Genomic DNA, 12,738 nt, shown 5'->3' on the forward strand with positions numbered 1-12,738 from the left:
ATAGTGTCACCCTTTGTTAAAGTACCCTTTTGAGAATCAAACTATATTTAGTCAACTTTAGGGCCCCATTGCATTTACAATGTTTCAGACGCCCGAAAATACCCTCTTCCTACTGAATGACAATTTTTAAAAATGCATTAATTTAATTTATTCATCTGGTCTGGAAAGCACCTCAAAGCAGAGTCCATGGACCTAAGGTCACACTAAAACCTAGCCCTGCATGTTTAGTTCGGTGTGGACCAGGTATAGTGTTTAAAGCTGGGCTCAGAAAACACCAATCCAGATAAATGATATATAGAGACCAGCTAAGGCACAGGTTTCTGCGAGGAATCTTGATTGAAGTTAAAGGAAAGTAATTCACAAACCAATGAAAACCAGCAAAAAAAAATAGATTTTTCAGCAGAGCTGAAGAAAACACACCCAGCCTTCTAGGACATTAGAAAAAACTGAGATAGACAAAAAATGGGTAGTGGCGCTGATAAATAGTAGATTTAATACATTAGTCCATCAATAAGTCCTTGAAGTGGATACTCAGTATATGAGGAGGGGGAGAAATGCAGAGGGGAGACCAGTATAAATTACTTTAGCAGTCCAAAATAACCTTGGCAGCCTTTGAGGGGGGAGCTGAAAAACGACTCCAGATATGCAAATGAGAAGAGAAACACAGGCGCCTCTATATTAGAACTGTAAACATTTTAATGAGATACAGGTGCATTATCCATACCTCCCAACTTTTTGAGATGGGAATGAGGGATACCTATCAGCAAAAGTATGCAGGCATAGGACACACCCCCCACAACGCCCCCTTAAAGGAGAATTGTACAAAAAAAAACAAGATTGAGTAAACCCACAAGTGCTGTTGTACAACTACTATTCCCTTATATTGGCTTTTGGAATTTACAAATGCAGCAATTTAGAAATTGGATGAAAGATTTAGCGCTTGAAAACACTTTTTGATAGATAAAAAGTGCATTTTATATACATCTATATAGATCAGATCAAAATGAGGGACAAATGAGGAGGAATGAGGGACAGAGGGACATTGCTCCAAATCATGGACAGTCCCTCGAAATCAGGGACAGTTGGGAGGTATGGATTATCCAGTTACATGGAGGTTAAGGAAGTAAGGCACGAGTCCATCCACACTGGTGTGGCATTCACTGCAGAGCGGCGTTCTGAACAGCTGATTTTTCTGCCTGTGGGGAAGAAATCCTAGCCAGCAGGATCTCTGGGATCACGGCAATGAAACCAAGGCTTGGATCAGGCCAATGGTGAGGGCTGGAACATGGTGTTGGGCGTGATAACATCACTGGTGGGTTGCAACAGTGTTTCGGAGCATGTGCACTGGTAGATGGGACTCAGGGTGTGCTCCTTTGCCACAGACAGAAACATCAGCTGTTCAGAACGCCGCTCTGCAGTGAGCGTCACACCAGTGTGGATGGAAACGTGCCTTACTTCCTTAACCTCCATATAAGTGGATAATGCACGTGTACTTCATTAACCTTTTTACAGTTCTAACCTAGAGGCGTCTGTGTTTCTCTTCTCATTTGCATAAAACTGAAGAATGCTAGGTAGAGAAGGGGTTATACAGGGGCTGGCTCATAATTTTTCTGTTTGCTAGGGTCCCAACCTTCTATGAATGGCAAGACAGTCTGTAACTGAATACCTTCTGATCCTACCTGACTTGGTTGGTGCCACTCAGCATTGCCTGGATGAATAACTGACTACGCTTTATGGTTGCATCTCATGCTTCATTTTTGCTTTTGATTGTCATGTACTTTTAATTCAAAACAGAATGATAAAAACCTTTCCTGTGCTCTATCAGATTAGCGAACCCATCAGATCAGCTAAAGGAAGTGACGTGCCGCCAGATGCGCATGCGTTCTATCGCTGCCAGGTTTGCTAATCTGACAGAACACCTGCAGTCTTGAGAGGGCTTCTAACTTACTGTTTGAGACAACAGTGCTGCCTCTGCTCCACTAAAAGGCACCTCTAACAGCTCTGCCCTATTCTCTGCTACTTGACTACAGAATACCTCCCCTGTAGGTTATGGATTTGCTGGACTGATAACACCACTTGGGATTTCAGTGCAGCGGTCAGCAATATCAGCTCAAACAGGAAGTCGAAGCATAATGCATTTCTGGCTGATCAATTGGGATTTTTATACATTTTCAGCATTTGCAATGGAATAAAACATGGAAATTGTGTGTGTTGCAACAATGTCCGAAATATATGTTTTTTTTGGGGGGGGGGGGGGGGGGGTTGCCCTGTCATACACATGGCTTCATTAATTGGTATTTTCTTATGTCTGCTGGATTTGGCTTTAAATTTTGAATTAATAACCCAGAAAAAACATTTTAATTTTTAAGGATGTTGGAAACTCATTAACCTACACTTTAGTATTTAATTAAAAATAAGCCCCAAAATGTTTTATAACAAGACTTACAGTAAATGCCATTTTTGGGCAGATACAATGCAAAATAATTTATGGTGGCATAGCATGTAACCAAAGCTTTTAAGACTGCAAACAGCAAAGGGATTATTTTGTCAATGTGTGCTATCAGATTTTGGTACATTAAAGTGGTTGTAAACCCTTACATACTGGCCTCAGGTGATAAACAGAGATGAAACCAATCCTCCTACATAAGCTGTACCTGTTTATCTGCCGTCTTCAATTCTCTACATCCGTCCACAGTACAGTAGTACCTTGGATTACGAGCATAATTCATTCCAGAAGAATGTTTGTAATCCAAAGCACTCATATATCAAAGCGAGTTTCCCCATAGGAATCAATGGAAAGTCAGATTATTTGTTCCCGTGTCACTGCTAGCGTATGCAGTACCACATGTGGCCAGAGGTGGGGGGGGGGGCACTGGAGACACTCGGAAACAATAAGAGATGCTCTGAGATTACTCGGAGAGGCTCGGAGACACGCGGAACCACTCATACATGCTCAGAGATACTTGGGAACCGAGTGTCTCCGAGTGGTCTCCGGCAACCCCCCCCCCCCCCCCAACCTCTGGCCAAATGCAGTACTGCACACCCCAGAGCCTTGAATCCTGCTCGGCTTATGAGACAAAGCTCGCAAATCGGGTCAGTATTAATAAAAAAATTAAAAACAGCTCGTATTGCGAATCGCTCGTAAACCGCATTACTCGCAATCCGATGTTTTACTGCACTGAATTTTTAAGCTTGTCTGAGAGTTCAAAAAAAGGGGATGTACTGGACAGAGATACATCGCATTATACAAAAGTTCACAGACAGGAAACTACCCAAGACTCCTGAGCTCTTTTTAATACACCACCATGACATACCAAGCAAGACGTACAGAAAGTCCATCCTTCCAGCACTGATCACGGCAGCAAAAAGTTGCATCCTCGCGGGTAGCGGAAATGCAGAGTATGGAAGACCTTGTGGCCACGGACAGTGGCCTCAGGGAGCAGTTCCTCATAAATAGGGGGGCCCAGTGACCCTTAATCAGGTGTGGCGACACAGATGGGGGGCTGGAGGATGGGCAAATCCCCCCTACTCCCCCCCTCTCCCCCTCCTTCACCTTCCCCCCTGGGCCTACCCTCCCTGCTGGAGTCTACCCCTTTCCCCTTTCCTATCTCCTTCCCCTCTTTAACATACTTTACCCTCACATTTCATTCTCTATCTATCCCTTTAAAGGAACATTGACTCATATCACCCCATACTTGCTAATGAACCAAAAATACCAACACAAGGGACACAAGGAGCTTCATACTCACGAGACTGTTATCCCAGAATGGGAACACAGTAGTCTCGACTCAGGGACTTAAAATGTTTTAATCTTCATATGCTCTGGAAGTCGAGACATGCAGATATTGTAAATACAAGTTCTGCCCTTTGTGACTAAGTATGATTACAGGTACTGTATTGTTATTTCGCAAATAAAGAATTTTGAAAAAAATTCTGCAGTGTAGTGGAGCATCATGGGAAATGTCGTTTCAAAACATCGGAGGTGCCAAGGTTCGCCATCACTGATAGAGTATAGATAGATACACTGTCCTGGTGTAAACATATTTCTATGTTTTTTAAAACCACATCTAAGATATATACACCCAACAGACAATATGAATCTGCCACTGCTGCCACAATTAACAAGACAAACACACAGTGACAAGACGCTTTTTTTTTTGTTCACAACAAATAACATAAAAATTACCTCATAAAGTTCAAGTGGGAAATTGCATGCCTGAAATAAAGAGGAAAATTAAATGTTTGGGGATGAAAGAGATATTAAATGTGAAGTTCAGGAAGCAAAACAGGCCAATATAAACAGGTTAGAGAGGAAGAAATAAGATTGGATTTATGAACCTGGTACCTTAAGATTGTTATAACAGGAGAATGGGGAATTTACAGAAACTGGAGTATACATATTCTGGAGCAGCTGGGCATATCAACCAATCAGCTTCTACCTTCAGCTTGTAGCTTTAAGCATTGTAAACGAAAGACCGAAGCTGATTGGTTGCCATGCACAACTGCATCAGATTCTGGCTGCTTCGGCCTTAGTAAATTCCCCTCTTTGCATCCAAAGCCACAGTACAGGCTTTAAAAAGAGAATTACGGAACACTGTAAACAAACATAGCTATTAAAATGCTAGTGTCTTCTTCTAAAAACAGCATTGTTACCTTAGGCAGCTGTTAGTGGGATGTATGTACATGGTAGAAAGGTAGCATAACATTTTTGCATTGTGCTGCAACACATCTGTGTCCATTCACATTGTGTGAATTTTCACAAAGTTGCAGATTATTTGTGTATGTACGATTAGCCAGAAAGACTAAGGCCGCGTACACACGCGGGGACTGTTCACTCAACTTTGTCCGCTGAACAGCGTTTCGGCGGACAGTCCGCTCGTGTATGGGCTTCAGCGGACAGTTTCAGCGGACAGTCTGACGGAAATTCCGTAAAACTGTCCGCTGAAACTTTGTTTGAGCGGACAGTCCGCCCGTGTGTAGGCTTGTTCGTCAAACTTAGTTCCGCGCATGCTCAGAAAGGATTTACACGGCGAAGGTTGCAATTGCAGTGTATAGGACGTCGTATTTCTAGTCCCGTCGTACGTGCCGTTCACGTCATCGCGCAAGTTTCAGCGGACTGTTCGTTCGTCGTGTGTGGCCAAGTCCGTCCATGCTAATTTTGAGCGGACTGTCCGCTCAAACTGTTTGACGAACAAAGTTGGGCGAACAGTCCCCGCGTGTGTACGCGGCCTAAGGGGCTTATTTATAATGGAGAGTGAATACCGTAGTGTGAACCACATTATACTCCCCTGGGTTTCTCCATACCACGGCCTGCATTTTGTAGCCTGTGGTATCTTTCAGAGTTCCTCTGCTTAATCACTTCAGCCCCGGAGCATTTGGCTGGCCAAAGACCAGAGCACTTTTTGCAATTCGGCACTGCGTCACTTAAACTGACAATTGTGTGGTCGTGCGACGTGACTCCCAAACAAAATTGACGTCCTTTTTTCCCCCGCAAATAGGGCATTATTTTGGTGGTATTTGATCACCTCTGTTGTTTTTATTTTTTGCACTATAAACAAAAAAAGCGACAATTTAGAAAAAAACTTATTATTTTTTACGTTTTGCTATAATAAATATCCCCCAAAAATATATAAAAAAAAATTTCCTCAGTTTAGGCGGAATCGTATTCTACATATTTTTGGTAAAAAAAAAAAAAAAATCACAATAAGCGTTTATTGATTGGTTTGCACAAAAGTTATAGCGTTTACAAAATAGGGGATAATTTTATGTCATTTTTATTCATATTTTTTTTTTTACTAGTAATGGCGGCGATCATCGATTTTTATTGTGCCTGCGACATTATGGCGGACACATCGGACACGCTATTTTGGGACCATTCACATTTATACTACTGTGTAAATGTGACTGGCAGTGAAGGGGATAACCAGGAGGGGTCGCTGTAGGGGTTATGTGTGTCTTAAAGAGGGAGTCTAACTGTGGGGGGAGGGGCTGTGTGTGACACGACATTGATCACCGCTCCTGATGACAGGGATCACTAGGCAGAATCCGCCCTCAAACATCTACTCCATTGTCTCCAATGTGAAAGCCCAAGGGCATTCACACTGGAGCGGTGCGCTGGCAGGACGTCAGGAAAAGTCCTGCCAGCAGCTTCTTTGGAGCGGTGAAGGAGCGGTGTCTTTACCGCTCCTCCACCGCTCCTCCACCGCTGCTCCCCATTGAAATCAATGGGAAAGCACGGCTATACCGCTGGCAAAACGCCACAAATCCGAAAATAGCAGCGTTTTACCGCCGACGCTATGGGTGGCTCAGTGTGAAAGGGCTCTAAAGGCAAGAAATGAGTGCAGCACTATAACAGAAATCTACTCAAATGCTATATATAAATATATAATGCTATATATAATCACTCTTATTAAATTAACTTCTCATAATTGTCTAATACAAATGATGAGATGTAGGCAGCACCCCAGGGTGCTATGATAGCCCAGTGGAGAAACACTGCTCTATATAACCAAATAAAGTGCTATCTGTGTCTTCTTCGATGCTTATACGTTGCATATTTCAATTTTGTGACTCACTCATGTAACAACAATCTAATAACTAGTGCTCCATTACTGGTATTGTTATCTATAATGGACTTTTAGCTGTGCAGTCCCCTTCTGTGAATAATAACTGTCACAGTTGCTTGTGCTTTCACACAAGTTGTCAAGTTATCAAAATGGCTGGTTTCATAACTGATCACATAAGTAGAACCATGAAGATCAAACAGAGACTAAGATGGCAGCTTCCTTGGCTAGAAAGGATAAGATGATTTAGTTCCAATTTAATGCTGGAGAAAGGACCTCATGGTCAGAGAGGAGACAGTCACATGATATTAACCACTTGCCGACCACTGCACGCCGATATACGTTGGCACAATGGCAGCGGGTGGGCATATGTACCTGTATGTCCCCTTTAAGAGGCGGGAATAGCAGGTATGTGTGCGTCCGCCGTGTACAGCGTGACTGTGCCAACAGGACTGCCAGAGTTGAGCCGCAGAATGGGGAAGTGCCTATGTAAACAAAGCTTTTCCCCGTTCTGCCTAGTGACATGACAGAGATCACTGCTCACTGTCATCGGGAGCAGTGATCGCTGTCATGTGACTTTCAGACCATCCCCCACAATTAGAATCACTCCCTAGGACACACGTAACCCCTTCATTGTCCCCTATTGTTTAACCCCTTAACTGTCAGTGTCATTTACACAGTAATCAGTGCATTTTTATAGCTCTGATCACTGTATAAATGACAATGGTCCCAAAATAGTGTCAAATGTGTCCGATGTGTCTGCCATAATGTTGCAGTTCCAATAAAAATCACAGATCGCCACCATAACTAATAAAACCAAAATAAATAAATAAAAATGCCATAAAACTATCCCCTATTTTGTAGACGCTATAACTTTTGCGCAAACCAATCAATATATGCTTATTGTGATTTTTTTTACCAAAAATATGTAGAAGAATACATATCCGCCTAAACTGACATTTTTTTTAGATATGATTATTATTAGGGGGATATTGATTATAGCAAAAAGTTTAAATAATGCGTTTTTGTTTTTCAAAATTATCGCTCTTTTTTGTTTATAGCGCAAAATATAAAAACCACAGAGGTGATCAAATACCATCAAAAGAAAGTTCTATTTGTGAGAAAAAAAAGGACATCAATTTTATTTGGGTGCAACTTCACACGACCAATTGTCAGTTAAAGCGACGCAGAATCGCAAAAAGTGCTTTGGTCAGGAAGGGGACAAAATCTTCCGGGACTGAAGACGTTAAAGTAACTCTGGCATTCACACTTGACCTTAATGTCTTTCATCTTTTCACAATCTTGAGTGTTTCTACAGGTATTTTTGAATGTTTTTGAGGTCACCTTCAGGCTTGAGCATTATTTAGAATTATTTTTAGCCAATTTTAGCCAATGGAAAGCTAGTCACTAGGATAAAAAAAAAAACATGTGATACATGCATTGTTTTTCAGAAACTCCCACTGAAGTGTAATGGCGCTAAAAACACTTGAAACTTTTTAGCTCAAAAGAAGTTCTTCAAGAGACACTATACTCAGGTGCAAACAGCTACAACTACAAACTATAAGATTTTGGATGTTTTTAGCGTTTTGGAGCTTTGACCTTCTTGCCCCCCCTTTTCCTCATGGGAGAGCGGCTGGATCAGCTGTTTCAAGTTCCCCTGCAGAGCCTGTGGCCAGCGGGGAAACAGCTGTTAGTCACATGTTTTTGAGGAGGGGTACAGGTGACCCCTCTTCATGACATGTAAAAAAGCCTGGGAAGAACTGGTTTAAACCAGTTTTCTTGGGGCTATATGAAGGAGGTTCTGCTGAGGGGGCTCATTCGCCTCAGAAGAAGAGCTATGGTGTTCTCTCTGGGTTCTGCCCTGAACAAACAGTCTCTTCTGAGGCCGGAAGATGAGAGAGGAGGGAAGCCTGGATTCGCCAATGCCTAGACCTACCCGCCCGTCGTGTCAAGAGGCTCCGGTGAGAGCTACACCGCCTGTCAGCCATCCTGGTCCGGAGGAAAGAAGAGGAGAGTGGTCAGCGGTGAAAGCCCGGGAGCCGTCGCTGCGTCAGGAAGAAGCGGATCCCGAAGATGTGGAGGAGGAGCCAGCGCGTCAGCAAGGAAGCGCCGCCCCCGGTTCGGTCGGATGGGGCGTCGAAAAAGAAGCGCAACCCCCGCCAGAGCTATTCGCCTACCCGCCGCGCCCTGCTATTCAGAAAAGCTGGTCCTTCTCAGGACCGTACCAGAGGGCAGGTGGGCGGGGGAAGGCTTGGAGCGGGCAGGCAGAGCGGCCAGCTGAGCGGAAGAGCATCCACGTCTGAAGCGGTGGTTGGGGCCAGAGGTGGTACGGAAGGCGGAGCAACCTCTCTGAGGGAGTGGTCTCCCCCTCCACAGCGTCAGGCATCACCTAGGCAACCGACCATGCTGCCTTTCACTGAAGCAGGGCTTGATAGTGGGCCTGCTTTACATCAAGGGAGTGCAGGTATGTATGAACCTTCTGTTAATGAATTATTAAATGGTACTATTATCTAAAGTGTCTAAAGAATTAGCTATTCAGAAATCGTTTTGTCAGCCAGCTATAAGTAATGTTTTAGCCTCTGACGTTTCAGCTATGGAAGTTTGGTCGCCACCTAGTGGCGTCTCTGCTAATGGCACTCCAGCTTTGCCAATTCATTTAGAACAGAATATCAATGTGTATTATAGTAATGCTAAATCACAAAACTTGCTGGAAATTTGTTTAAAGGAGTCCATGCCCTGTGATATTTTTCCGTTGGGATTTCATTTGTGTCAGGTTGTTAAGGAAAAATTTGGCGGGGGGAATTTTTAGATATTCTTTCATTTTTCCTTCCGCTAAAGATTTTATTATTAAAAAAAAAAAAATAAGAGGATGACGACAGACGTAGACCTGTATCAAAAAATTATTATTATTTTTTTTAATAACTGGTTACAGGCGTTTTGTATTTTTGCGGGTGTTTTATGTGAAATATCACCTGAAAAAAGTACAGGTTTATTTCAACACTTAGACATTAAGTGGCATGGTTTAATTTTGATGAGGCATTTCGTCAGAAGTAAAAAAAAAACAGCAACAAATTTGTAATCTGGAGATTTTTCAAACAGCACACACACCAGTGATATTAGCAAACATGCTCCCATGGCTTCAGGCATTTCCAGACAAGTTGAAGGCCCATCTTCTCAGTTTTAGGGATGGTTTTTTATTGCCTATATTTCAAGGTCAGGGTTGTACCATAGTTAATAATTCAAATCAGTATCTGAATTTCCTCAAGTAGTTTTAGATAAGGTTAATTTTGAAATTTCAGAAGGAAGGGTAGCAACTTTTCTTTCCCTCCGTTTTCAAATTCCCCTTTTCTTTCCCTCAGTTTTCAAATTTCAGGATTTCTCCTTTAGGTGTAGTTCCAAAAAAAAGGAAAATAATTATTTTAGATTAATTCATCACTTATCTTTTCCCAAAGGCAATTCCCTTAATGACCAAATTGATGAGAGTATGTCATCAGTTTCATATGCTTCTTTTGGAGGTGCTCTAGTAAAGTAAAGAATGTTGGGGAAGGGAGCTATTTTAGCAAAGGCGGATGTCAAGTCTTTTCGCTTACTTCCCATTAATCTAGATGATTTTGTTTTTAGGCCCTCCCGATTCTTTCCTTTGTATTAATTTATTACAGAAAATTTTTGAAGTTTGCGACCATTTTGGTATCCCATTGGCTCAGTAGAGGACTATTTGGCCTTCAACTTGTCTAGAATTTCTAGATATCGTTATTGATACTGGTTAATGGAGTTTAGGTTATCAGAAGAAAAAATTGAGAAAATAGCCTCTTTATTGTTCAAGTTAATAAAAAAAAAAAAAAAAAAAAAAGCAGTGATGTGAAGGAGTATTTGCTGGTTGGTTGCAATTTCTTTCACATTTAACAATGGTAGGGCCTTATGGCAGGGGGATTTCATTCTAGATTCAGATTTCCTTCTCTTCACTGATGAAGCAGGGTCACATGGCTTTGCCGCAATTTGGCAGAAGCATTGGTGCGCTGAACGTTGGCATGTTTTTTGATTAGTAAAGTGTTACATTAAAAACATAGTCTTATTGGAATTATTTCCTATCATTGTTGCATTTGAGCTTTGTTCTTTCTTCCAAAATAAAATCATTTTGATACGTACAGATAATAAAGGAGTAATGTACGCTATTAATTGTCTAACATCCAAGTCTCCGGCAGTCATTGTCCTTATAAGATACCTGATTTTTAAATGCTTACGTTTGAACATATTGGTTAAAGGCTTTACATGTACCAGGTAAGGACAATGATTTGGCAGATGAGTTGTCTCGTTCACAGGTGGAGCGTTTTTTCAAGCTACTTCTGGAGGCGGATCGTGTGGGACACTCCTGTCCAATCAATTTATGGGACCTGGTTTAAGGCCTATTTCTATTTATATTATCAATTCTGCTTGGTTTCTGTATATAAAAAAAAATAATAATAATAATAATTTTGAATATGATAGGTGAACCATTGGGTTCCTTGTCTGAGTTGTTGTTGCTGCCTGAACTGTGGTGGTTGGGCTAGCTTTAAGTTTATTTGTTGTTGCTGCCTGAGCCGTGGTGGCTGGGCTAGCTTTAAGTTTGTTACTGTTTATTAAAGTTTCTTGGTTCTGCTTTGCTTCACGACAGCTACAATTTTTATTTTTATTTTCCTTATTTTGAATATTATCAATTCTTTGGCACCTTCTACTTGGGCAGGTTATCAATCTGCTTGGTTTATGTATCAAGAATTTTTAAACATATTAGGTGAACCGTTGGGTTCCGTGTCTGAATTGCTGTTATTGAAGTTTGTTGGTTCTTTGTTTGAGCAGAATTATTTCTTGGTCGTACATACATAAAACCCTGTCGGAATTTATTTTTTCTTGAAATTAAATAACATGCCATCTTGCATGCAGTAATTTTAGGCCTGATTCAAGGAAGCCCATCACTCCTCTAGTACTGGGTGAGCTTTGCTCTGTGACGGATAAAAAAAAAAAAAAAAAATTCTCATTTTGAATCGGTTCTTTTTTGGGCGTTTTTTTCAGTTATGTTTTTTGCGGCGCTTAGGGTATCTGAGCTGGTTCAAATACACATGTCTGAAGTTGTTATTTTTGAAAGTTCATTAAAAATTTTAATTAGCAGATCGGATCGGATCGGATCTAAAACGGATCAGGTAGGTAAAGGTAATTGGTTAACATTAGATATGTGTATGAGTACTAGCATTTGCCCGGTGGCTCTGATACGTCAATATTCATCAATTAGGCCTTTGGGGGTTTTCTAAGTTTTTCATTCATGAATCAGGGTTACCCCTTACTAAATACCAGTTCTTATGTGTTTTCAGGAGATGTTTGAAGGCCTTAAATTTAGATCAGGAACATTTATCGATGCATTCTTTTCGGATCGGAGCAGCAACAGAGGCCACTAGATTGGGTTTTGATGTTAGATCTATTAAACAGTTTGATAGATGGAAGTCGGATAGGTATTTGCTTTATATTCGTCCTAACGCAATACTATGATTTATTTCAGGTAACACTCGCATTGTGTGGATGATTGGACACTCCTTCATCTATTGGGCGAATTTGAGAGCTCAGCAACGAGTTTATACTAGCAATTTAGGATTGGATGCTTCTAAATGTAAGATTTTTTGGTGTGGAAAGAGGGGAATGTTATGGTCACACCTAATTTCTTTTATTTCACAGCTTCTTCTTCATTTTCCCTCTCTGGATATCTTAATTATTCATATAAGTGGTAATGATATTGGTTACCATAAAACTTTGGACCTTAATTTTCGGATTAGGATGATCTACAGAAGATACAGTTATCATTTCCCAATTCAGTAGTGTTTTTTTTTTTTTCAGAAATTGTGCAGAGGATAGGTTGGCTTTCCTATCCTTCTGTACGTCCTTTTGAAAAAATCAGGAAGAGAGTGAACAGGGCAGTATCCAAGTTGCTATCAAGATTGGGAATGCTATCCTTTAGGCACACGGAGCTGGAAGGGGGTATCCCCGGCCTTTTCAGGCAGGATGGCATCCATCTGTCTGATATTGGCTTGGATATTTTCAATGTAGGTTCAAGTTACTGTGTTGAGATGGCCGCGGGTTGGGGTTCTGTGGGCAGTTGGCCTTAGGTCCTCCTGCCCTTTTGGGTATTTTGTGTTGCTGCCTGAGCCGTAGT

General features: G+C 41.5%; 1 protein-coding gene across 1 annotated transcript in view; it reads right to left on the minus strand.

The window, feature by feature from the left end:
* PRKCG (protein kinase C gamma) overlaps window positions 1–12,738 on the minus strand; it is a 610,652-nt gene that overhangs the window by 134,920 nt on the left and 462,994 nt on the right. The window contains exon 9 of the mRNA XM_077457420.1: window positions 4,187–4,216. Coding sequence (XP_077313546.1) covers window positions 4,187–4,216 — 30 coding nt within the window. The remainder of the gene's footprint in view (window positions 1–4,186; window positions 4,217–12,738) is intronic.

The sequence above is a fragment of the Lithobates pipiens genome, unplaced genomic scaffold (assembly GCF_037356315.1).
Source record: "Lithobates pipiens isolate NorthernLeopardFrog02 unplaced genomic scaffold, aLitPip1_a1.2 Scaffold_27, whole genome shotgun sequence".
NCBI lineage: Eukaryota > Metazoa > Chordata > Amphibia > Anura > Ranidae > Lithobates > Lithobates pipiens.